This window comes from Podarcis melisellensis (assembly GCF_964234715.1).
Source record: "Podarcis melisellensis genome assembly, chromosome: 2".
Taxonomy (NCBI): Eukaryota; Metazoa; Chordata; class Lepidosauria; order Squamata; family Lacertidae; genus Podarcis; species Podarcis melisellensis.
Window position 1 is genome coordinate 69,964,854 of NC_138529.1, and position 26,687 is coordinate 69,991,540.

The 26,687-nt window shown below is 45.5% G+C and overlaps 1 protein-coding gene across 2 annotated transcripts in view; it reads left to right on the forward strand.

Moving 5' to 3' along the window:
• SEMA3B (semaphorin 3B) overlaps nt 1-26,687 on the forward strand; it is a 68,168-nt gene that overhangs the window by 22,642 nt on the left and 18,839 nt on the right. For both annotated transcript variants that reach the window (XM_081900283.1, XM_081900282.1), the window contains 3 exons: nt 12,254-12,394; nt 21,039-21,196; nt 23,457-23,519. In XM_081900283.1, coding sequence (XP_081756409.1) covers nt 12,307-12,394; nt 21,039-21,196; nt 23,457-23,519 — 309 coding nt within the window. In that variant the 5' untranslated portion in view covers nt 12,254-12,306. The remainder of the gene's footprint in view (nt 1-12,253; nt 12,395-21,038; nt 21,197-23,456; nt 23,520-26,687) is intronic.

Consider the following 26,687-nt stretch of genomic DNA (forward strand, 5'->3'; position numbering starts at 1 on the left):
GCACGTAAACATGTTTTGCCTGTTCTCATACTGTAAGGCAGAGGTGGGTTGACTTGTATGGTTTATGTTGTTGTTTGTTTAATTAGAATTGCCATGGTCCTCCAGTATGTCTAAAGTTTACAAAGCAATATGGTGTCATCAGGTGCTCTCAACTGCTGCAAAGGAGTCACTAATTGTAACACCAAACCCCTTCTCCCTTGTTCCCTGCTGCCGCCACTAGCATCCTTTGCATACCTGCTTATGCATGTAAGTCCACCTAGCTTTTGTGCAAGAATCCCAGTAGCCACTGAAAAATGCCCAGTGATCCTGCCATTATTTTCCCCAGTTATAAGAAGCATTCTAACTGGTCTTCCAGACTGATAATAGGAGTCTATTGCTTTGGACTCTTCCCTGGAATAGTTACGCATGCCTTCCCATTTCAAGGGCAGCTGCCTTTTGCAGCCCAGTGAATATGGGGATTCTCACTACAAAGCAAAAAGAGGTGCCCCCTTGCCCAGCGGCATAGAGTGGGGTGCCCCCCCTTCTTGCTCTGCTTCTATTTTGCTGCAGTGCAGTGACTTTAATATGTTCTAATTAGGCCTCTGCTGGGAGGGAAGACTGGCTCCTCCAGCAATCACTGCAACAAAGCCCTTCCCTGCTGGGGCGGTGAGAATGCTCTGTTTGGAAAAGTTTTGGCTTTGGCTCGGACTGCAAGGAATTCTTGCTCACAGGAAAGACATGGTTCACTTCCAGGCCCCACAAATCCAGTCTGGGCAATCCTACCTGAGTCTGCAAGTCTTTGGAGAGCCCACTGCATGTTCTCCAAGACAATCTCCCCAACAAAGTTTCAGCAGGAGCTGCAGCCAGATCCTATTTTAATGCAACCCCCACCCCAAGTAAACCATAGTAGAACAAACAACTTTGTGAGGGGATGGAGCTTTCTTTTTTCTTTTCTTTTTCACTTTCTCCTATGCAGCTTAACCAACTCCCTGGAAAGGGAGCTCTGTGCTCTCACCTGATGTCTAAGCCATGCTCACTAGCTGACCCACCAACCATGGAGCAGTCACCAGAAAATCGCCCTCCCTGCCTTACAGCTGGGCTCAAATGACATCTCCATAATTGCTTTAGGAAGCTGGCATCACTTAATTGCCAGAGATGCAGGGGAATAATTGCAGAAGACAAATGGGCTCAGAGGTGGCCATGTCTTGATGAAAAGAACAGGCTGGGGAAGATTCATTCAGGGAAAATGTTAAAAAAGGATTGAAGTAAATAGAAAGACATGGGAAAAAGCGGGGAAGGGGCAGAATTCACTCTCTTTGCTGGGAGCTTGGCTGGCAGCCTTGCTTTTCACACAGGGAGGAAAGCACTGTAGTTTTGCTTTTGGCTTTTACACAGTGGATTACATTAACCTTGGAGACATCTATGCAATTCCAATGATTGGGCTTGGCCTAAGAAGAGAGCTGAGCTGGACCTTGTCTATAGATTGTGCCCAAATGTTGTGCTGATGAGTCATATGTTCAAGTCAAAGACCTAACAGCAACAACACATTTGCAACCTTTCAATCAATAAGGGCCTAGAAAAGATATAGCCCAAGGATGGGAAATCTGTGACCCTCCTGGTGTTGTTGGACTACAACTCCCATCATGCTTCTGACCAGTGGCCATGCTGGCTGGGGCCAATGGAAGCTGGAATCCAACAACATCTGGAAGACCACTGGCTTCCCACCCCTGATGTAGCCATTGCTTTCAGAGCAGTAATTCAGATACCAGCTACCAAGACTCTAGACAAGCAGCTTCCCTTTGCTTTGATCAACTAGGAAACCCTGATCATCTACTGTGGGGCTCAGAGCAAGGCAGGGGGAAGATAGGGCACTCTCTATAGGTGTCCTATTAACACTTATAGGTCAGTAGCAGAGCACATGCCTTGCACATAGTAGGCTCACTGATGTCAAATCGTCAACCATCACAAAGCATCACAAGGATCCCTGTCAAGACTCTGAGAGACTGGTTTCCAGACACGTCAGTAATCAAGAGTTTGTGGTATATGTCTAGCTCCTAATTGTACTGTTGACTTGGGACAACAGCAACTCTCCAGGGATTCAGGCAGCCTCTTCTAGCCCTTCCTGGAGACACCAGGGGTTGAACCCGGGATCTTCTGCATGTAAAGAGGATGTACTACCACTGAGCATTGGTCCTTCCACCCCACCCCCAGTTTCCTTAACTGTTCCCCCCTTCAGCTGACACACCACCATCTTTATGAGATGGAAGCTTACTTGTTCTGGTCACTTTGGTGGTTGGGGGTTTAAATTTCAGTTACCTTTTAATGTAAGGTAAGTCCTCCAAGTATATAGAAAGTACTGTCTTAGCTTGGGGTTACCTTATTTCTCTCCCAATCTGGTGGGCACTCAATCACCAAAGTTTGCTCTTAGACAGAATTATGGCATTACTGGACTAGACTGACCATTGGTCTGACCAGGGGTGGTATAAGATCTCACCCCAAAAAATTCATGTGCGTTCTTGACAATTTGCACTCATGAGGGCATCAGGGCAGTTATACACGATCAAACTTTTGACACTGTTTGCATGTGCAATAGGTTTGGGACAGAAGTGCTGCTTCATTTCCAATCAGTGTATGTCCTATAACTTCCTGCTGAAATCCTGTAACTTTCTAAACCACAAATGTTATTGGGTTGCTGTTGTTTTGTCCCACTCCTGTTGCATTGTAGAGCAAGAGTGCCCTTCCAAAAAACCAAAAGATATAGTAACTTGGGGGAAGCATTGCAGAACAACAAATAATGTGAAATGATGTGCAGATGGTTCAGCACAACTGCTAAAGCAATTTTACTGCATCCATGTCATGTTGCAGAATATACCCACAAAAGACAAACACCAGTCTAGAGGGATGCTAGGTCTAAGGGATTAGTTTATTCTTGAAGGTGAAGACTGCAGGTGGCTCTCAGGAGTCAAGGGAGAACAGCCTTTTCTTGCTTCTTTAACAGCCAGCCGTTCCACCCAAAGTGCTGCCTCTGACCTTTGTATGGCTCTGTCAAAGCAGTGTGTGAAAGAGGCCAGGATATTAATTTCATTTACTGGCTTCCTATTGTTTGCTTTTCTCTTTGTCACTGTACGCTTCCCACCCAACCCTCCTCCCTACATTTGGCATTCTTTTCCTTGCTCTCTTGCACTCTTCTCTTCTTTTCTCCTTTTAAAGGCCTCTTAATTTGTTTCTCTGCTTGCCTTCCTGCCTTAAATGTTTCTCCGCTTTATTTGTACACATAGACGCACACAGGCGGAAAATTCCATTAACTTGTAACAGTGATTTTCTGCTTTTCAAAGGAGCAGTGCATATGCATCATCTGTGCACATTATGCCATTCTGGGCCCCAGCCTGACCCCTAGACTCCTCCCATGAATCCCCAACACCATCCATAGCCCAAGGGAAGCCCAAGAAGTGCCACTGGTCCCAGCACTGATCAGAAAGATCTTAGCATTCATGTGGGAACCTGACCAAGCCTGTCTCCAGAGGCTGCCCTGGAAGAAACCTTGAGGTGGGTCTCCAACAACCGCCGCAGAAGAGCCCCCTTCTGAGTCAGCAGGAGAGGCTGAAGTGCCTCCCAGAAATCCCAGGCGCCTACCCAGAAAAGGAGAATGTGTGCCTGAGAGCCCCAAATATTGGAGTTACTTGTGAGTAATGGTCTACCGTACTTGACAGTAATCCCTTCTCTTCCTGGAGAGCAGGGTTAAGCACTTGCAGTTGGTCGTGGGTGGGGTCTAGGAGGCCAGACTGTGTAAGCCAGGCATCCCCAAACTTGGCTGCTTTGGGACTACAGTTCCCATGATCCCTGACCACTGGTACTGTAAGCTAGAGATGATGGGAGTTGTAGTCCCAAAACAGCTGGGGGCCAAGTTTGAGGGTGCCTGGTGTAAGCCCTTAGGTGACTGGCATGTCTTTTGGTTGTCAGGTTCATGAGGAGCACCTTGCTTGTTTCTGCTTGAGGGCCCTTGTGTGGAACAGTAAGGGGGCCGTATGCCAGTGGCCGGTGATGTTCGAAGCAAAAGTGGGCAGTGAAATGGATATGACTCTTACCTACTGTAAGGCTACATTCTAGCTATGCCAAATTCTCTGGTTTCTCCACGCAGGTATAGACTATATGTCTACTTACCTCCATTCAGGTGGGCAAGAGGCATTATCACAGCCCTGGGGCATCTTCCAACCACATGAAAGCTCTTGCATAGGGCTCAGAGCAGGACCCATAGCAAGGGGCTGACCTAGGGAGGGGCATGGCTTGGGGAGAGAATTCCAAGGCCTGTGTGACCACATTTTGCTCCTGGGCCTGAGGTTCCCCATCACTGATGTTACTTGTTCCACACTACCATTGAATGACCTCCTGTGCTGCTAACCTCTGGATTTCTTCTTGAAGACCCTGTTTGCTGGATTGCATTTGCCTCCGGACTGCTTCAATATGCTTTGAGTCCAGCTACACCTGGGCTCTCCTTATTGAATTCCCTTTGATCCTGACCTGTCCGGTTGTGTTTCTCACATTAGTTTGCTGTTGACCTGTTTGTGGTTTACACCAGCCGATGCCCCAAAACTGTGTCCTGACCTGGTTGGAGCAGGACACCTTGTCATCTCTGTTGTCTGGCATTTTCTCCCAGTCAAGACGAGGATTGTCAAGCTTCAGGGAAGGCTGTCTAATTACCTGTGTTAGGTGTAGTTTATTTTAAACCACTACGATAATATTCTATTTTGTGGGATTCCTTTCTCCTGGAGCCTCACCAGAATCCTAGACTGACCAATTGTTAAATTTTTGGAAGTAGTGTCAGAACTTGCTGCTTCAGGAAGTATTTTGTGGCTTGCTTTAAGTGGGCGTCGGATAAATGTGTGGGTTTAAAGCAAACCTTTAGTTCTATGTGTTGAGTAGCACAGGAAGCTGGCAGCAGGGGTGGCAACAGCATTTCTTTGTTTACACTATTTAAATGCTAACCAATAGCGTAAGTTCTCTAGGCAGCTTCCCATAACAATTACAGCAAGTAAGTATTAAACAAGATTATAAATGCATGAAAAAGAAAACATCGGGAAATGAAATCAGTGCAACAAAGCTCAGAGCATACTAAAATGTCACAAATCTTTTAGACGCCAAGAATATCCCAAACATTCTATTTTGTCATGTATGATCTAGTTGAGATTTCTGCACTGCTGGGGGTTGAACTAGATGACCCTTGGGGTCCCTTCCAACTCTACAATTCTATGATCTCAAAACCCCTCAAAGGTTTTAAGATTGGAAAACCTAGGAAATATTGTTAAAGTCTTTGCCTGGTACTAAAAGGACCATAATATACATAGGTGCCAGGCAAGCCTCTCTAGGGAGGGCATTCCACAGTGGGTGTGCCACCACTGAAAAGGTGCTATCCTTTGTACCTGCCAAACCTCATTTGGTGGGTGCTGCTGAAGAAGAGTCGCAGATGATCTCATAGTCCAGGCAGGTCTAGATTGGAGGAGGTGATCCTTCAAGTAACGTGGCTAGTTGAAGGCCATTTTAGAATCCTGCTTTCTTGCTTTTATATACAGTGGTACCTTGGGTGAAGAACTTCAATTCATTCTGGAGGTCCATTCTTAACCTGAAACTGTTCTTAACCTGAGGTACCACTTTAGCTAATGGGGCCTCCTGCTGCCGCCATGCCGCTGCTGCTGCACAATTTCTGTTCTCATCCTGAAGCAAAGTTCTTAACCCGAGATACTATTTCTGGGTTAGTGGAGTCTGTAACCTGAAGCGTCTGTAAACCATGGACCACTTGAAAATTGCTGAAGGTCTTGATAGATTTTTCTGCCTGTTGTAGCAATTGTCATGCCTTGTGCTAGGTGCTGTATGATTTTTAACTGTATTTTTACAGACAAATTGCAGACCACATGAACAAAGCTTGCAGACCACTTGTGGTCCATGGACCACAGTTCAGAAACCCCTGCACTAGTCAAAACTGAGGCTGTCTATCACAAAACCCTCCTCTCGGCTTTACATCATAGTTGAATTATCCCTAAACATGTTAGACGTATATTGAACTGCACATTATACTTGTATTATTCTGTAACTACCACACATTAGCATGATATTTAATTCCTGCAGTCAGCTCAGCCATTCCAAAAGTATTTATGAAAACATTCCTCTTCCCAACCCACGCATTGCATTACAGGACTATCCACTTCTGTGACAGTGACAATGCAGAGCGACTGAATCTGCATAATCTCTTAATATTCTCAGATCAGAAACAGTTGCTGCAAAGGGATATACTAGATACAGAATAAGCCACAGAAACATCTCCCAGTGAGGCTTATTTGTCCCAGTCGATTGATATGCAGAATGCATGGAGCTGCCAAGGTCTGGCAAATGGAGATGTTGGAGGTGGATGGGTGAGGGGTCTGTGCTAAGCATTGCCTTTTGGTATCTGCTAGAGAGGGAAAGGAGATCCTTACAGGCTGCTGATCAGACCATCTGTACAGTGAGAAGTAGGTGGCAGGAATGCCGGCCTTGTGGTATGCCTTTAGATTGCAGCTCTGAAACAATTTGTTCCAGCACTGGACCTACAATAGCCTCAGAGTTTAATAGAGCTTTTCCCAGCTCAGAACACAGACAGCTCTAGTGCACATAAAATCACAGGAAGAAATGACAGACACAAGTGCAATGAAGAGCTGGTACAGGTTCAGAGAGCTTCCCTCTGCAGATGGAACAAATATGGAGGAGCTGAAGAAGGTGTGGCGTCCAAAGTCAGTCACTGATGAAACCCTTCAGCAGTACATACACACACATAGGATATATTGACGTGCCCCCATAGGAAGCCACCTAACATCAGCTCAGGCTATTTGTTCATCTAGCTCAGTATTGTCAGCTCTGATAAGAAGCAGCTTTCTAAAGCCTCAGACTTTAGTCTTCCCTGATCCCTTAAAAAAAAAATGTGGTGCCAGCAGTTGAACCTTTGATCCATGAAGAACATGGGTGCTCCATCACTATAGTCTCTCCCAGGAGATGGAATAAGGAACAACAACAGCAGAATGTTTTCTGCAGGCCCAAGGTAGGCTGCTTCTGAGGCTTCTGAACTTCAGAAGGAAAGCATTAATGACCATTATGGCTCTGCTCTGCCTTCAGCGTCAGTAGCAGTGATGCTTCTGAATACCAGAGCCTTGGGTCCTGCTTTCTGGTTTCCCACAGGCATCTGGGTGGCCAATGTGAGAACAGGATGCTGGACAAGATGGGCCATTGATCAGGCTGCTGCAATGTTCTTTGGTATACCTTGGTAGGATGAAGAAGACTGAAGTCATGACGGGATGTAGGAGAGGAGTGTGCATTGGTTTGTGTGTCTGGGGAGAGACACACTAGGCAGATAAGAGCAAAAGGAGAGGACATCTATTTGAAAACTCTTGTGACTTGTAGCTTATACACTTAGAAGGTTTCCTGCTTCTGTAAAGTCTAGATATATTTGGGGGCAGAGTGATTCCCCATAATATATTAAGATAGATGTGGAGCAATTGCAGTTTATTTGTATCTGGTTTTGTTTTCATATTTATTTATTTAGCTGTTTGCGTCCAGGTCTACCCCACCCCTAGCGATCGTAAGGGAAGAGGTATCCTGGGCTACCAGTTGCAAAGAGCATCCCTGCTCATCTCTATTCTTCCTATTTAAGAGCAACCTAATCAAGATTTTTAGCATTATTTTTTTCATACTTTTTTCCCATAGAGTTGGAAGGAACCCTAGGGGCCATCTAGTCCAACCCTCTGCAATGCAATCTGATTAACAGAAGGGAACCACACCAGTTTTTAACATGCGAAATGAAAGCAGCATAATTTTGTTTAAGGCATAAAATGCCCCAAGGGTTCTTCTGCTTCTGAGTTAGGGTGCCCTATTTTGATGGATGATGCAGTTGTAATCATCCAAGTTGCATCTCCTTGAGGTTAGGCGAAATGAAGGGAAAAGATGGGGAGATGCACCAAAGCTAGCCTCAAATGTGAATAACAGCCCCTGAGATACTTTGACCTTGGTTGTCATGCCAACAGATAGCTCTTCTTCGCTGAAAAGCCATATTCACCCTTAGGGATGGGTGGGGAGTTGAGTAGGTTTTTTGTCTGGGTTTATGAGCTGCTCATCACAATAGGTTGCCAGATCCCTTTGTGTGAAGCTCAAATGCTTGGGCATCAAGTGTCTTGGAGGCCTTGATGCCCTTCAGAGCAGCTTGCCCTGAATAGTTTCTCCACCCCCTCTAAACTTTCAACTGGGGCAGAATGTTAATGGCCCAATCCCTCCAGCTGGAAGCAGGTTAACAAAAGCAGCCAGTAACTTTTGCCTTCCCCAAAACTGAGGTACAGATCCTGGTGGAGGGGGTGGGGGAGACTCCTTGGTCAAAGGATTGGACAGTCCATTGATCCCAAATAAAGACCCAAGTTGGGTCGATTGCCCTCTTTGCAAACACAAAAAAGTTTATTATTTAGTAAGAAACGAATAGGTGTCTGGTTGCTTAGATTATTGATTGATTGATTGATTGATTGATTGATTGACTGACTGAATTTATATACAGTTAGATGCCGTTAAGTGGACATTCAGACTGTCACAGTTTCAGCAGGATTCAGTTACATGTTGGAAAATCCAGGCTGCACAATTGCAATTGATTGGGAGATCTTGCATAGCACAACTCATTTCCTCTAAAGACCTAGTTTATTTGTTTTTGTAGCAATTGGGAAATCTTGCACAACACAACATGTTTCCCCTAAAAACCTGGTTTATTTGTTTTTGTAGCAATAAAGAAAGTGACAGGAAAATTCACTGGGAAGTGTGGGATAACGCTTGCTTGATGCAACATCATTTAACCTTGCAGCAAACTAATCAGGATGAATGTTACATAAACATGTCATCTGGAAGTGCCCATAATCTCATTTATTCGCCTGGGTGTCATAGTTTGCTGGAATATGAGATGTTGTTTCCTTTTGTTAAGGGACACAGGTGGCGCTGTGGGTTAAAGCCTCAGCGCCTAGGACTTGCTGATCGAAAGGTCAGCGGTTCGAATCCCTGCTGCGGGGTGCGCTCCCGCTGCTCGGTCCCAGCGCCTGCCAACCTAGCAGTTCGAAAGCACCTCCGGGTGCAAGTAGATAAATAGGGACCGCTTACTAGCGGGAAGGTAAACGGCGTTTCCGTGTGCAGCTCTGGCTCGCCAGAGCAGCGATGTCACACTGGCCACGTGACCCGGAAGTGTCTCCGGACAGCGCTGGCCCCTGGCCTCTTAAGTGAGATGGGCGCACAACCCCAGAGTCTGTCAAGACTGGCCCGTACGGGCAGGGGTACCTTTACCTTTACTTCCTTTTGTTAGCAAAAACAATTCATAGTTGTTCATAGCATCTCCTTATCTGAATCATACTCTTTTTTCCTCTCAGGACAATATGCCTCTTTACCACAGTGGAAGCCCAACTGTCCTGTAGTTTTGCCTCACCCTTCTCCCCTCTCTCTGCACCCAGAGAAAAGCTGAATGGAGCATTTCATTCTTCATTCCTGCTTTGTCACCACATCCACTGTTGTTTGGGATGAGGAATGGTTTTCCTGCTCCCGTCTCCCTTTCATATAGAATCTGTACACAGAATCCTTTTATGCAGTATTGATGGGACTGCATGGGATGCTGAGTTGGCCAATGATCTTCCCACCCTTTCAGAGGCCATCAGGGGACATCTATGAACACAACGTTAAACGTCTGTAGATTCTGAAAGTAAAAGAAAAATCAAAGACAACATGGCTGGTGCTAAGCAAATGCACAACAGATTCCCAAAGCCACAAGTATGAGATCACTTCTTTATGTGGTGTGACTGTATTACAGTAGAAGCTGCTCTTCCTAGTCCCCTGTTGCCTACCCTGATGTAAGGAAGACTTAAGGCTGCAGCCCTAAACAGGTCTACTCAGGAGTAAGTCCCATTCAGTTCAATGGGGCTCTACTTCCAGGTAAGAGGGTTTAGGATTTAGCACTTCTTGTTTAGTGTGCTGTAGCCATTTATTGGACCACACTTCCAATCTCATTAGTGTTTGACTGGAGGATGTGGCCCTGTACTCACTTATCTTGGAGTAAACCACATGGAACTCAAGAGAGACATTATTCAGAATGGTGTCATTCATTAACCTCAAAGCAGGTGTAATGCAGATATCAGTTTAGAATGTAGGGCTTAAAGGCCCATTCACATTTATTTATTTTTAAATTTTGTATACCGCCCTATACCTGTAGATCTCAGGGCAGTTCACAACATAAAATTGCAATATAAAAACACAAAATACATAATAAAAATAAGAACAAAAGGCCTGGTTGACTTTCAACCAGTTCATGACGAGGGCAAGACAGTGGGCCAGCACATCCACTGCTTCACCTGCAGAAGCAAAGGAGAAGTGGAGATGTGTGTCATCAGCATATTGCTGACAACATACTGCACACCTCTTGATAACCCCACCCAGCGGCGTCATGTAGATGTTAAACATCATAGAGGATAAAATTGAACCCCGAGGAACCCCACACTGAAGGCTCCACAGGGCCAAAGAACACTCCCCAAGCAACACCTTCTGGACCCCTCCATCCAAGTAGGACCAGAACCACTGTAAATGCTGCCACCCACCCTTAACTCGGACATCCTCTCGGAGGAATACCATGGTTGATGGTATTGAAAGCCACTGAGAGGTCAAGGAGGACTAACGGGGGCACATTTTCCCTGTCTCTCTCCCGACAAGAGGTCATCGTACAGGGCGACCAAAGCAGTTTCTGGGCCAAAACTGGGCCAAAACCCTGACTGAAATGCACCTAGAAAATCAGTTTCCTCCAAGAGCGCCTGGATCTGGTCCGTGATCACCTACTCAAGAACCTTGCCCAGGAAAGGGAGATTAGCAGCTGGCTGATAATTACTTAGATTTTCGGAATCCATTCAGTTTTCCAAACCATTTGCACATGAATCCTCTCGCCAGATTATTATAGGAGTAGATTATGCATCCCATGTGATCAGCACCTCTGCAATCCTGTGAATGACAAGGTTATGAAATCCAGGTTTCTCTTGACAGCAAATGACCAATCTCGCTTTCCAGTGGCATATTCACATACGTTATCTTGGTGTGGGAAACATCTTATAACAAGGAAACAGATTGTGTTTTATAGGCACTGGGTGCCTTCTTAGATCAGTGCAGCACTAAGCACCAATTGCCGGGGGAGGGGGCAGTTTAACATTGCTGTTGTTGTTTTTGCTAGGAAACTCTGATGAAGTGAATCATAGTCCAGGGAAGCTTATACTGTAATACATTTGATAGGCTTTAAGGTACCACAAGATTCTGTTTTGTTTTGAAGTCAAGGACATCTTACTGCTATCCACTAGGAAAAGTAGTTCCCTACATTCTTATCACTGCTTTGACCATTTGATGGAGTGCCCAAACAGGGAAATAGTATTCTGTACCGAGATCTAAGTAGGACACCATCTCTCTTCTATTGATGACCCTCACCCTGAGCCGCTGACAGTGTTCACACATTCAGTGCCAGCCCTGAGTTACTGTCTGTAAAATCCTGGTGCTGTTCATGTCATGGCCACATTGATGAATTAACTAATCAATAAACCACTCACATACCAAAATGGCCTTTAAGCGGCTTCTTAGCAGCTGTTTTGGCATTCATATCCTTGCATAAGTCATTGATTCGCCACCAAAATATGACATGTAGTTCTGTACTTAATGGTACCAAGAAGTACAGATCTGAAACCAGAAGGTCAGAAGTGCATCTTGAAAATTATGATTAGAAGGGGCATACCAGGGCTTTGGGCTGAGAGTTGCATAAAGTAGCTAAATAAAATACAGAAAAATACGTTTTGCCAGCAGTTGTGGAAGTCCTCCCCCCCCCCCAGTTTTATACCCACAGCAATCCTGTGAGGTAGATTAAGCGTAGAGATAATAACTGGCCCAAGGTTATCCAGTAGCACCATGGCTGAGTGGGGATTAGAACCCAGGCCTCCAGGGCCGCAATCTAGCCTTCCAACCACTGTGCTACAGTGGCCTGCACCATTGTGGAGAACTTTGGCTGCATTTCTGGATGTGACCTGACAAGCAGAAAGCCAGCAGGTGGGTCTGGGTGGAGATCAGTGCTGTCTAGATGGGTCTTTCCCTTTCCAAGGCAGGCTGAGGATTTCCCCCGCTCCTCCTTCTCCCACTTATGCTGCAGGGGCTGGGGCGGGGTGCTGCTGTTGTAACCCGATCTGGCAGACAATCTCACTCTTGCTTCTCCGCCTTTCAGCTGCCAGAGGTTCAGAGTCCAGCGCCTGCAGAGGAGAAGAGGCAGCTGCTGCTATGATCCAGGCACTGGTGCTCCTGTTGCTGGCTGGAAATGGAGCCTCGGCTACCAGCACCAATCCGCGTCTGAAGCTCTCCTTTCATAGTAAGGCGGACATCAAACCAACAGAGGGGATGGATGAGAAGTGTGTGTGAGAGCTTGCACCCGTGTAACATTTTCAGAGGAGGTGTGAACCAGGAATGGGTGTTACAGGGGATCTCTAGAGTTTTGAATGGTCAGTCCTCCATAGGTGATGGGGCCATCAATAGGATGTTATGGACAATGTATTTACATAGAGAAAAACTCAGAAAGACAGGTTTTGAGGTGGTAAGCAGAGAAGCAGAGTTTATGTTTGTGGAGGGAAGGGGTTGATGTGACAGCTACGAATATGTTATATTCTGAGCGTTTCCATCTTATGATGCCCACCTTGCCATTCCTTCAGGGCTCCACCTGCCTCCTATAACATAGCAAGTGATATTTACAGAGACACACAAGGTCATGGAGAGCTGTGTATTATTATCCTGATGCTCCAAATTGTAGATGGTGCACTCAGTGTCCAGGCTGTGCTAGGAGTAAGGAAGTGTGGGGCATTTAGAAAGGCACACTCTGTTACTATCAAATCAGGAAGAGTTCTGTTCTTTAAATAGTGAGATGAAAATGGATCATCCTCCTCTTCTTCTTCTTCTTCTTCTTCTTCTTCTTCTTCTTCTTCTTCTTCTTCGACACTCGTGTGGCTAGAGACTCTGTTTCCTTAAGTTTGCAACACTGCCTCAGATTTATGTGCTGGTGTCATTGAGGTCTGGCTCTGATCCCATATGTTGTGGGGATATTTAGGAAAGAGATGCGTAAGGACTGTCTAATTATGAACATTTGGGGGGAGGGAAGCCAAAATAGAACATTTGTTCGTGTCTATATAACACCACAAATTAAGTGGCTGTACTAATACTTTACAAGTTTTAAATGACCGGAAAGAATCTGATAAATATTTGATAATGGGCAACAGTACAAGTACATTTTTTAAAAAATAAAGGTCTAGACCGATTATTGGCTAATAAACATATTAAAAGGCTGTTAACCAAAATACTCAGATTGTATAGCTTAGGAGTGGACTATTTCTCTGTGTGTTTTCATCTAGAACCCCTGTGATGCACCAATGGATTTTAATATATGAAGTAAGACAGCATGATCAGGATTTCTTAACATTAAGGCATATAAATTAAACTTTAAGCAATCCCGAGCATGTACTCTTGCTTAAAAACATATAGAGCCCCTAGCTGAATGAAACAGGCTTTTTATTATGTATTTTAATTAGTGAAGGTTTAATGCTTTGATGGAATTGTTATGGCATATTTTAATTTCATGTGTGGATTTTCTATAGTTGCAAACCGCTTAGAAGCCATTTGGACATATATATGGTATACAAATTAATAATATTACTGTATTTTTCTGTGTGTAACACGACTCCATGTATAAGACAACATTTCCCTTCTACTGCCACAGCACCAGCCCTTGCTTACTTAGCATATTAACCCATGTATAAGACGACCCTCAATTTATCACAAAAAAATTCAGAAAAAAATGTCATCTTATACATGGAAAAATATGGTAATAATAATAGGTCAGCAGTCTTTGCAAGAATCGCAACAAGCAGCAAGAACTACTAGATAGCCAACAGCAAAATGGACTTGCAGCCTATTGGTGGAAGACAAAGTCCAACTTCCGCCACACACTCGTGCACACAGCTGTGGCCCTCAGAGTCTTTTCCAACTATACAATTCTATGATTCTGTGAAACATGCCCCATTCATTAGTCTGCTGGCAGTGATAAGCAGGGATTAAAATACCCTGTTAGTGTTTGAGAATGCTTCTTTTCAAGTAACTGGAAGTGTTTTAGCTATTAGATAGTCTATTAGTATGATAAATAGACTCTGTACTTATGTGAAATAAGATACAAAAGCATCTCTCGCTAAGAGGGGAAGAAATTCTCTCATGCGCTCAGAGATGATATCATAGAACGTTGCCCTGGAATGGACCACAGAAAGTTTTCTAATTCATTTGCTTGATTTTTAAGGAAAAGCAGATCCGACAAATTGTGTCACTCATTGTTGAAACATCTAGTAATGGGGCTGTACAATCATCATACCTTTGCTAGTTTCTGGGCCTACGCCGCATGCTTCACAATTTTCAAACATTTCCTTACAAATGCAAGGTTTCCTTCAATAAAGCATTAGATTCCTAGGATGTAGCAGATGTCATGGTGCAATACCATGGACACTGGGTACATTTTATTCTGGTGATGAATGGATTCTACCAAAGTGTTACCCTTTGGTAGGTGTAATGGGAATTGGGGTTGCTCGTGCGTGAGTTGCCTCTACTCTTGGCAAAGTTGCCTGGTTAAACCTTTCCCTGGCTGCACAGCCCTTACTCCGCGGCTGTGTCAGTCACTGGCAGAATCCGTCAGTGGGCGTTTCCTGAACTTCTTCCAGCATAAAAGTTATTTGACGCCAAGTCTCCGCCTAGCCTCTCTGCGCAGAAGTCTTCTACGCAGGGTGGGCGTGGCCAGTGGAGGACCTGTGCTCTCCCCGCTAGTTTCTGTGGAAGAGTCCTGGAGACATCTCTCCGAAGCCCTCCCCTGCTCCCCTTTCTTCCTGGTGTCACGCTGATTTCCTTCCTCAGTGGATGAGTTCCCTCTCTCCCTGCTGGGCCCTTCTCCGGCATCGCTGAAGAGCCTTACCTCCACTCCTGGCTCCGATGGCAGTTCCCTGACAGTAGGGTTCTTTTTGGCACCCCCTTTTACGATGACAAAGCAGGCTAATGCATTAAGAGCCAGACTAGACTTGTATCAGATTTTTCTACCACTGATGGCAGCAGTGTTGGTGGGGCACTAGTCGGAGTTGCTAGCACAGGTGCAATCTTTAGGGAAATTTCCCCCAAAATTTATTCTCTCTCTTAAACACGGCCACGCTTTCTTATCTTTTGGCAGCTGGCCAAACCTAATGACATGTTGGAACATCTCATCTTTTGAATGATTTGTAAAGTTGCTAGGCTGCAGCTTTAATTGCCGAGTTACCCCTTATGGAGTCAGTCCTTGAAAGCTCATGGCCAAGTCCTTGTGCGTCACATGGATTGCGAAGGAAAGGGAAGGGGTGTTCTGCTTGTGGGAATAGAAGGGCACTGTGTTTGGCAGAGGTTGGGAACATGTCGCCATCTAGAAGTGGTTGGACTCCCAGCTCCCATCAGCCCCAGCCAGCATGACTAATGAGCAAGGATAATGGGAGACATAGTGCAGCAATATATAAAGGGCCACACATTTCACACCCCTAGTGTTTGTGGGACAGGGGAAAAATGGAGAGCAGTTGGGTTGCTTTGAGGGAGTGATATGCAGGCACGCCTTTTGGAACATTCTGGAAGTGTTTGCTCTTACAGTGGTACTTCTGGTTACGTACTTAATTCGTTCTGGAGGTCCGTTCTTAACCTGAAACCGTTCTTAACCTGAAGCACCACTTTAGCTAATGGGGCCTCCTGCTGCTGCCGCACCGCCGGAGAACGATTTCTGTTCTCATCCTGAAGCAAAGTTCTTAACCCGAGGTATTATTTTGGGTTAGCAGAGTATGTAACCTGAAGTGTATGTAACCTGAGGTACCACTGTATTCTTATTACTATTCTTATTAATGTTAACCTCATTTATTTGTTGCTTTCCACACACAAAAATCCTCAAAGCAACTTATAGTTTCGTAACATACGCACAAAGCATCAATACATTTACAAGCAATGCATCAAGAAAGGCAATAAAAGCCAACTTTGATCTAAAAACAAAGTCACTCATGTAACAGTATTATAAAAAAGATCATTCCTACCCACCCAATTAAAGAATGTAAACAATGAACCAAATGGAAATCATACTGCGGTATGACCCCAATGAAAAAACAAAGGCCTTGGTAAATGGGAGTTTCTGTGTAGAAATGCCTAAAAACTGACAGCAATGACACCAGGCTTTTTCCCCCCTGGGGAGGGCAGTTGACAAACAGGAGAGCAAACCATGGTAAAACCCATTCTCACATTACCACCCTCCTCAGAGGGGACACATTAGTGATTTTGGTGCAACCAAAACCAGGCAAAACTCACCAGACCTCCTTGATCCCTCAGCCCCCAAGCAGCAGTAACTGCTGTCATTGACCACTCACTGACCAGCACCATTCACCTCTTAAACAGCAGTGGGGAACCTCCAGATGACAGGGTTCATTAGGCCCAGCCAGGGTCTTAATCTTCCCCAAGAGACAGTTCCCTGCAAACTGTGTCCACCTGCCATCGTATGTGATGCCCGGTGTGCGGCAGATAAATATGCAGCTGCAAAGGAGCAATTGGGAGCTTAAAGTGCACTTCTTATTGTTCCTTGGCAAGTGGGGCTGACAGCAGTGACCCCCACCGATGAATTCTGACAGGGACTGCCTTTGAAATTGTCTGCTTTGCAGGTGGTTTTGATCCAAACAGCTCCTGCAGCTGAACAATTTCCACCCGCAGACCAGCTTTGTGATCGTCTTTGTTGGAGTGCAGAGGGGAAATGTCTATTTTCAGGTGCAGTTTGAATCCAAATCACACCTGCAAATGAACAAAGCAAAGGCTGTCTGTCAGCACCACATAGACAATTGTTGCTGACAGCAAGCCCCTTTGATGTCAGAGGGGTGGCCCTGCCAATTGTTCAAATGGCCCATGTGAGATAGGAAGGTGAGGATCCAGCCCACCAGCCAGATAAATTTCCACACCCTCATCCTAAAATATCTAAAACTGGAGACTGGCATTTTTAGCATCAAAACAATATGAAAATAACTATGTGCTGCAGTTAAAAATATGCCAAACAGTGGAAAAGGCTATTTCTGCTTCCCAAGCAGACAAGACAAAGTTCTTTTTCTTCCGTCCTCTTTGACATCTTTATTTTCAACCTATTGTTTCATAAAAAGCCTCTACTGAATTTCCTGTGAGTGACAGAGAAAGCAAGCTGGCCAGCTTATCAGTTCACCAGGGATTAAAGTGATTAAAAACCAATTTTCAAGAAGGTGCTAGATAAAGTGTTTCCTTGTCTCTTCCGGCCACACTCCTGCACTCCCTTTCCTCCTCTGTGTGCTCATTCCCTTTCTCTGCAGAGTATGAGGAGGAGAGGTGAAATGTAAACATACAGGTAGAACACACAGGTGTGTGGCTGGCTGGCTTGCTGGCTAGCCAGGTGCAGACCCTTGTGTTTCTATGCAAAGAGAAGCAGATGTGTAGATTTTGAAGGTCACAGTCAATAACTCACCACAATTTCGTTTTCACTTTAAATGAGCAATGCAGGGACATGAGAATGAAGCCTCCTTTCAAAGCAGGACCAACAACAGGAAAAGTCCATGGTAGCCTGATTTTTGCTCCTGTGAAGACTGTGCTCATTAGCTTCTTCTCTTACCAAACCCAACACTTTGGTGTGGGCTCTGCGGCTTCATTGCACACGTGGAACTCCTTGATGGCCGAGACACTCCCATTCATTTCAGTGGAGGGACATGCAACCCATGGTTATTGTTGTAAGATTTTTTGATCCATCCTTCATCATAAGCCCCAGGGGAGGCTACAACAATGTAAAAATACAATACAGTGGTACCTCGGGTTACAAACGCTTCAGGTTACAGACTCCGCTAACCCAGAAATAGTACCTTGGGTTAAGAACTTTGCTTCAGGATGAGAACAGCAGCAGGAGGCCACATTGGCTAAAGTGGTACCTCAGGTTAAGAACAGTTTCAGGTTAAGAACAGACCTCCAGAACAAATTAAATTCTTAACCCGAGGTACCACTGTATTAAAATCAGTTAAAACAAGCTACAATCAAAAGAATGTGTCTTTTTTGCTGTAAGCCTGCGTGTGAAGTCGGTGGCTGCCAGTGTTCATTCAAATATTTTGCAAAGGGGTGCCATATTTTGATGTGATAACTTTGTCCACATCTGATGTGCTATTCAGGGCATGCACCCTTATTGTCATTTTTTCAGATAAGGCCATACGTTGTGTTGCCGTAGTGAGATATTTAGGTGTTCAGGTTTTTCCAGTTCTGTGCTCTGAATAGTTGTTGTTTACATACCCTCCAACATTTATTTGATGAAAACAGGGGCATCCTGTTTATTATTATTATTATTATTATTATTATTATTATTATTATTATTATTCTATTATACCCCATCAGACTGGGTTACCCCAGCCACTCTGAGCAGCTTCCAAATTATATAGAAACTAAATAAAACACTGAACATTAATAACTTCCCTATTCAGAGCTGCCTTCAGATGTCTTCCAAAGGCTGTATAGTTACTTATCTCCTTGGCTCGGGGGTCACATTTCCTCCAACATTTCTCTGATGAAATAGGGACATCCTAAGGAAAAGTGGGGCATTCTGGAATCAAATCAGAAATGGGGATGGCTTCTGTAAATCTGGGACTGTCCCTGGAAAATAGGGGCACTTGGAGGTTCTGTGTTTAAAGCAGATAGGCCAGGAAGGGACACGCAGGACTAGAACTAGGTAAGGGGAAGCAGTTGTGCTAAGCCAGGCCAGTTCAGGTTTTTCCATGCCCATCTGTGGCCCAGCCAGAGGTCAATACCAAGCCACAGAGGAGGGAGATGGCATGGAGAGGAGGCCATGTTGCTTGTCTGGTGCTGCTGGACTAGAAGAATATGTATATCTCAAGCAGACTCGAGCCAAGGAACATGGAGTGGGGGGGTTGGGGGGGGTTGCAGATCAGGCCGTGACCTCCCTCTGGACCCTGAGCACCCTGCACACCCGACATGGGCAGCAGCTCATTAGCGGGTGGATTGCTCCCCTGCCAGCCACTTTCTTCCCCTTCTCCACAATGGCTTATTTGTTCCTGCTGCCGAAAGCAGATTAGGCTCTCTGCAGAGAGAAAGGGCCCTTTCTCCGCGCAGATGCCTGTTGTGCTGGGAGATTAACATCACGCTGTTGTTGAGGCTGCTAACCTGTTAAAGCTGGTGGAACAGATCAGGGAGCAGGCTTGAAAGGTGGGTGTAAGAGGACACAGGCCACAGACGGGGTGCGGGGTGGGGGTAGGGTGGGAAGACGAAATCGGCAGAAGCTCCCCGACCACCACCCAGCCTACTCCCCGCTCACTGCTTGAATGGTACGTAGCCAGAGTAGGTTCGTCAGAAACTTGAGGCTTGGGAATGTCTACAGGATACCATCTGCATTTCCAGATGTTAGCAGCATCTACTGGAGCACTGGAGCTGCAGATCTGCATTTTCAGATCTGTTCACCACCACCACCACCACCACCTAGTACAGTGGTACCTTGGTTGTCAAACTTAATCTGTTCCGGACGTCCGTTTGACTCCCGGAACCGTTTGAAAACCAAGGCGCAGCTTCCGATTGGCTGCACACCTTTATCTGTGTGATAAAGGTGAAGGTCCATTATCATTTCTCTGTTAATAGTAGCTCCATGTTGTTGCTTGGCCACAAAGTTTAAAGGATAAATGATGGCTATCATTTCCTCCATAATATGCAGAAGTAAGATGGGGCTAGCTAGTTCAATTGTGATTTACCCTATACAGCTCTCCGGCATCTAAGCAATGGGTGTGGAAATCTCCCACACAGACAAGAGTAATTGGGACACTAGCATAACTGACAGGAGAGCAGTGTTCCAAGTCTTGACTCTACCGATGACCTTTATGTGATCTTGCCCAAGCCAAGGCCCTCCCTCTAGGCCTCTGAGCTCTTCACACCTTTCTCTTTGTTCAGACTGAAAGTTTCTTGGAGTAGGAGAAGGACTCCCTTATCTGGCTGCACACATATAGCAGGCTTTTATGGGCTGCGCAGTCATAATAACTATGTCATCACATAAGCAGAACGGATATCCCAGTATCCTTGACTGTCAGAGGCCTTCAGATTACAAGGGAGTGTCAGGAAGAGGACTTTTAAGGATGCCATCTCTCAGATAAACTCAGGCCATATCCACACATTGTATTTAAAGCAGCATTATTCCACTTTAAACAGTCCCCAAATAACTCTGGGAACTGCAGTTTGTTAAGGGTGCTGAGAATTAAAAAAAAAAATTAATTTTCAGATTTTTGAGTTTACAAACAATTGTCAAACAACCAAAACAAAAAGAGAATTCCATAAATTCCCATGGACTTCCCTCCTCCCCTTTGTGGGTCCTTATGTTAACTTTTTTCCTCCTGCAACTTCTCTATTAATCCAATTCTATTAAATCTCCAGTACAACCCTTGTCATATCCCTTGTTATGGTTGCTGGTAATTGTTAGGAGACCCCTTTCCCCTCTCAAAGAGCTGTGATTCCCAGAGTGGCTTAAGTCAATCCTTCTTCCCAGGGAACTCTGGGTATTGTAGCTTTGTGAGGGGAACAAGGGTCTCCTAGCAGCTCTCAGCACTCTCAACAAGCTACAGCTCCCAATATGGCATTGGGGGAAGCCATAACTGTTTTAAGCTGCATAAACATCCTCTGGAATAGGGAAATGGCCACGTTGAACAGAGTGCAGCTTTGTTTGTCTATTTCAGCATTTATGCCTCTCCTTTCAATTCCTGAATGCAGTTGTAACAATAAAAACCAATTTAAAAAGCAGAAATCAAGGGATAATTGTTTGCACTTCGCTTAGGTGCCTTATGTTGTATTCAATTGACTCCAGCTGATTCTCTCTAACTTTGCGAATGCAGATGGAGTTGTGCGTAACACGCAAGCGATCGTGGTTCATCTCCCTCCTTTTTCCTCTCCAGATTTGCGACTGCGCCACGGACTGCGCACTTATGAGCTGGAGCGCTCCTGCTGCTACGACTCGCTGCTGCTGGATGAAGAGAGGGGACGGCTCTTCGTGGGTGGGAAAAACTACCTGGCCTCCCTGAGCCTAGACAACATCAGCAAGCAGGACAAGAAGGTAGCCTGGCTCTGTTTGCCTGGGGCTTCCCACCAAAACTAGGGCAAGGGTATCTGGACGTGTCTTTTTCCCTCTCAGACTTGGACTTGTAAGCCACCCCAGAAATTCTGAACTGAAGGACAATATGGAAACTTTGGGTGGTGTTCCACCAAGCTTTACTCAGACGTTAATTCACCTACTAAGTTACATTCATTCATTTCAATAAGTAAAACTTAGCTGAATACCACCCATTTAAAATAAATGATGACATTGGGTTGTACTGGTATTAATGGGCAGAAGATAATGATGTCCAGTATTTTCAATGGATCTGCTTTGAGTAGGACACCAATATTGGCTGCAATCAATAGAGTTATTATGTTCTCTCTTCAACTCCCTCCTCTGCTCCTCAGCCTTTAGTAGTGCCATTTCCCCGCTCGCTCGTCATGACAACGGATCCCGCATTCCAGACTCCTCCGTGAAATCTTCTGTAATAAACTTCCCTGTTAATGGAGTTGGAAAGAGGGTGGGTTGAGGCTGCTGACGCCCTTACCGCTGGGCTGTGGACGAAAGCCGCATTCCTAGCCCAGCAGGGGAAACGCTTTGGGAGCACAATACAGCCACCGCCAACCCTCTGCTCCTGGAGCATTTGCACTTCTTTGGCCGGTGTGGCTGGAAGAGGGGGCATAATTCACTGGCAGAGCACATGCTTGGCATGCAGAAGGCCCCAGGTTCATTCCCTAGTATCCACAGGCAACACTGGTTACCTGTCTTAACATCCTAGAGAGCTGCTACTACCAGTTAGTGTAGATCACTCAATGGTCTGACTCAGAACAAGATAGTTCCTGATATTCCTTAGTGATACAAAATGGCTGTCTGCTCTGCTGTCTGTTTTCTTTGCACACAGTGAACTAACGGGTCTTGTGGGTCAGGTTTGGTTTTTTCAACATGTACAAAGCTTCATGGCAAAATACTTACAGGCTGTCTTTCCCTTTACTACAGTGGTACCTCAGGTTATGAACTTAATTTGTTCTGGAGGTCCATCCTTAACCCAAAACCGTTCTTAACCTGAGGTGCGCTTTCACTAATAGGGCCTCCTGCTGCCACTGTGCTGCCGGCGCACGATTTCCGTTCTCATCCTGGGGCAAAGTTCGCAACCCAAGGTACTACTTCCGGGTTAGCGGGGTTTCTAACCCGAAGCGTTTGTAACCCGAGGTACCACTGTACAGGGTAGTATATGGTATATGGGTGTGGCATTGTTCCCATTTGCAAGGATCATTGGTTCAACATTCATGACATGCTTTGGAAGCAAACACTACTTCCAGCTAAACTCCGTAGAAATGAGGACCAGAACAGTGGAACACACAGATCCAAGGAGTTCAGTTGCAGTGACTCTTGGCATGCAAAGTATCCCCCAGCTTAGACCTGGGATATCAGCCTTGCAGTTCATCACTTACATGAACCTACCCATGCCTTAAAATCGGCCTCTAAGGCCCTGCCCACTGTGAAGAGCCAGCAGACTGGTAGGTACTAGAGTCAGGGCCTTTCATTAGCGGTATAATATCTTTGGGACTTTCTCCCAGAAGAAGTACATGGGCCTCCATCTTTTCTGTGTTTTGAGCAGATTGTAAACACTTGCTTGTTTCAAGCTACATTATATTAAGAGAGTTTTAAGTGGCATTTTAAATTCCTTTAAACTGCTGGTGTTTTAGGGTATACTTTTGTCACCAGAATCCCCCCCCCCGCCCCTGAATGGGACGTAGAAAAATGTGCAAAGCTAGCATTGGGCCTTATGGCTCCTGTTTATTTATTTATTTGTGCTGTTTATATATTCAAAATCCTCATACACCACCTTTCTAGGCAAAGACAACTTTTAAAAGATAATTAAAACCATACATTTTTTTTAAATCAAAACAAAACACTCTGGTGACAAATGTATACCCTAAAACAGTGGCAGTTTAAAGGAATTTAAAATGCCACTTAAAACTCTCTTAATATAATGTAGTTTGAACCAAGCAAATGTTTACAATATGCTCAAAACACAGAAAAGATGGAGGCCTGTGTCAAGTCTCAAATACCAAGGAGACAGGTGATGGACAGTGAGTAAAGGAAGCCAGGAGCATTACAACTAAGGGTTGGTTAAAAACAAAACAAAAAAAACTATCAGCATTTTTAGCAGCGTTTGACTAACTTCAAGTGTGATGAATGACTATGCTAGGAGCCCATTTCTTAAAATACAAAAATATTTTGGCAAATGATCTTTGCCTTATCTTTGTTCTCACAGATTTACTGGCCAGCGCCTGTGGAATGGAGGGAAGAATGCAACTGGGCAGGAAAAGACATCAATGTAAGTGACCCATTTGGATGGGGAGGGAAAATCCTTTGCTCAGCCCCTATGTGAGTCGGGGCATAAAACAAAGGATAAGGAGCATCAGGAAAGGCGATGTGAGTCGCTTGCTTTCCAGAGCGAACATTTCAATTGACACATCAAGCAGGGCATGGAGACTTCTCCGAGTTGTCTGACCACGATGAGCTGGGGGAAATAGCAGCCTCCCCCTCCCAGTAATTCACCCATGACCCTTCATTGCATCTTGCTGTTTTCATTGAACATCTTGCTGTTTTCTCTGTCTCTCCCTGGCCTCGCAGACAGCACCATCATGCCCCAGCCCTGGGAAGAGGCCCCAGGAGGCCTTGGGAGTCATGTTGCTGTGAAGGGACCGGTTGGTGCACTTAAGAGATTCCTGCTTAGCTGTGACCCATCCTGACCTCCCAGGAGATAAGAGGAGGGTTCCCACCATTTTGGCAGGAGCAGAGATGAACCAGGACACAGCCAGATTTTGCTCCTTGATAACGTTGGGCCAGCAGCATGAAGGGGTCTCGGTCACCTTGGCTATAATTCTTACAGGTTGTCCATGGAGGGAGCGGTGCTGTGTCAAGCCTGGCAATGTGAGCTTTGTGAGCTGTTGGGTTTCTCTCCTCTAGCTTTGGAGAGCAGTCTTGGGTCACCGTTTTCTTTCAGGATTGCCTGGTCAACTTGGAAGTTCCATTGAGGCTGTTTGGTGCAGCTTCCAGTGAAGGGCACGAGAGGACAAAGGGGCAGCCTGTCTCCTCCTTGGATTTTGCTTGTCTCTGTCCAGAATACTGCTCTATGCCCCAAAACAGCATATGTAAGCAAAGTTTGCCCTCATCCAAGAAGGTTGAAAGAGAGGTAGGATTTGTGGGCTTTAGGACTAAGACCTTGGGCCCATCCAGCTGACTGTAATTTTTGAGACTCATCCAGACTTCCTTTTGTGCCATGTTTCTAGGCACCAGTCTGTGCTTTAAAGTTCCATTACCAAGCAGTTGTGTGTGTGTGTGTGTGTGTGTGTGTTTTTGGGGAGGGGGTTGTCCTGGCACATTCCCAGGGAAAACCTGTGTTTTTCTGCAGAATTGGATCAAACTTCAATTAGGTTTCCCTGCAGGTTGTCATTTGGTAAAATGTGGGTTTGCCCAGGGAAACTTCTGGGACAAAAGAACAAAACAAAAACACTTGAACATGGAGCTTTTTAAAGTGTGGCCCTGTGCCTAGAAAGTGGCACAGAAGAAAGGCTGGGTGAGCCCTGAGTGCACTGTTTCAGTCCTTCTGATCCCCACAGTTGAGAATCCATGCAAATATTTCAACAGCTGATGGGGTTGATGTGACAGTAATAGGACCTGTGTCATTCATGCAACTGCCTTCTCCATTCATCACATCAAGGGGAAGTGAGACGTACCTTTCCCCACTGCTCTTGCTTTTGCTTCCGGTTAAGGGCTGTGGGGTAGGAAAGTTGCCATCCTTAAGGGAACTCTGGCACTATGCACTGTTATGAAGTGCTGTTGGTACTTTGACCTGGTGCAGAATGCCATGAAAAAGTGTGATGTGGTCATGATGACCTAATTCCTGTGGTTAATTATTTGCATGATGGACAATAGCCTAGAGTGGAATCAGGCAAAAGTGTTCTATGCATGTGCGTACAGACACTGAAAGCAGCTCTCTGAACAAGGCAAAGGAAGGATTAGCAACTTCCTGAGTCAGACCATTGGTCCCTCTAGCTGAGTTTGGTCTGCAGCAGGGGTAGGGAACCAGTGGTCCATTAAGTATTACTAGACTACAACCCCATAATCTCTGACTATTGGTCATGCTGGCTGAGTTTGAGTCCAGTAACACCTATCTGACCACAGGTTATCCACTGTTGGATTGCAGGGACTGGCAGTGGCTGTCCAGGCTTTGCGAACAGGGATATATCCCAGCTGAACCTACATTTCAGACCTTGAACTTGGGACCTTATGCATGCTAAACATGTGGTCTCCCACTGAATGATGGCCCTTATGCATTATAGAGGAAACAGGCCAAGAGAGATGGCTCATTTGCCAAAAGTGAATGGAGCTAGGAGTTTTCAGCAACATGGCCACAGTCAGGAAGATGTTGTGGTGGGAGAACCAGGACCAGTGTCGGTACAAGAGCTGCCCTGTGTCCCATCACTCTTGTTTAAAGCAGAAGCAATTTGTTGCAGAACCACTGTGGCTGAAGAGCGAGTGACAATGCAGTAGCAGCACCACAGACGCATCGGCAAAGCCAAGAGCTGAGCCCCCCCCCCCGAGGCTTAGTGCTATATTCAGCCACTCCTCCCCAGCTTTTGTTTCAGACACAAGCACCACTGACCCTGTTGAAGAGGGGTGGGGAGATCAGCACCTCTGTGCTCTACTGAGCAAGTGTGGGCTGTGGGGCTTCCTGAAAAGCAGCTGGTGGGAGGAGGAGAGGTATTAGCAAGACACCTCTCTCTCTCTCTCTCTCTCTCTCTCTCTCTCTCTCTCCCCACCCCTCTCTCTGATGGTTCCCTGTCTCCTTTTCTCTCCCTGTCAACAGCTCTCCATATTCAGGCTGCTTTATCCATCAGGGCAAAAGGGCAGGAAAACAAAAAGTCCCAAGGTTGTTTTTCTTCCTGGGCTTGCTCAAGAGTGATGATAGGGGCTGTAAGAGCCCCAGGCTTGTTTACTCAAGACCAGCCCAGCAGTGGGTGGGTAGGATGCTCTGCAAATGGTTTAGACCCCAAGGACTGCTTTGGAGATGACATCTGTGTGCATGTGTTTGGAAGAGGGGAAGAGAGGGAAAGGGAGACTTTGAGCATTCCCCACTCCCATCACAACTAATAAATCCTCAAAGTACCAAACCCAGCACTTCCAGCTACTCTTTTATGCTGGCAGATTTGCAGGTTTTCAATCGTGTGAATATCACACGCACAATTGTGCCCTTTAGCAGAGTATGTGCCTAACCGGTGGCAGTCTTGTATTAAATGAATCAGATGCAAAGTGTGAGAAGACCCAACTGAATTTTTTTTCTCTTTCTCCAATTTAAAAGGAGCAGCATATACCAAGTAGAGAGCAAATCTTACGGTGGGAGGCATCTTCAGAGAATGCGAGTAAATAATGGGAGACACCCCCTTTTGTTGTGCAAATCATTTTAGAGGCAGAGCAATTATCACCAGAGTGCACAAAA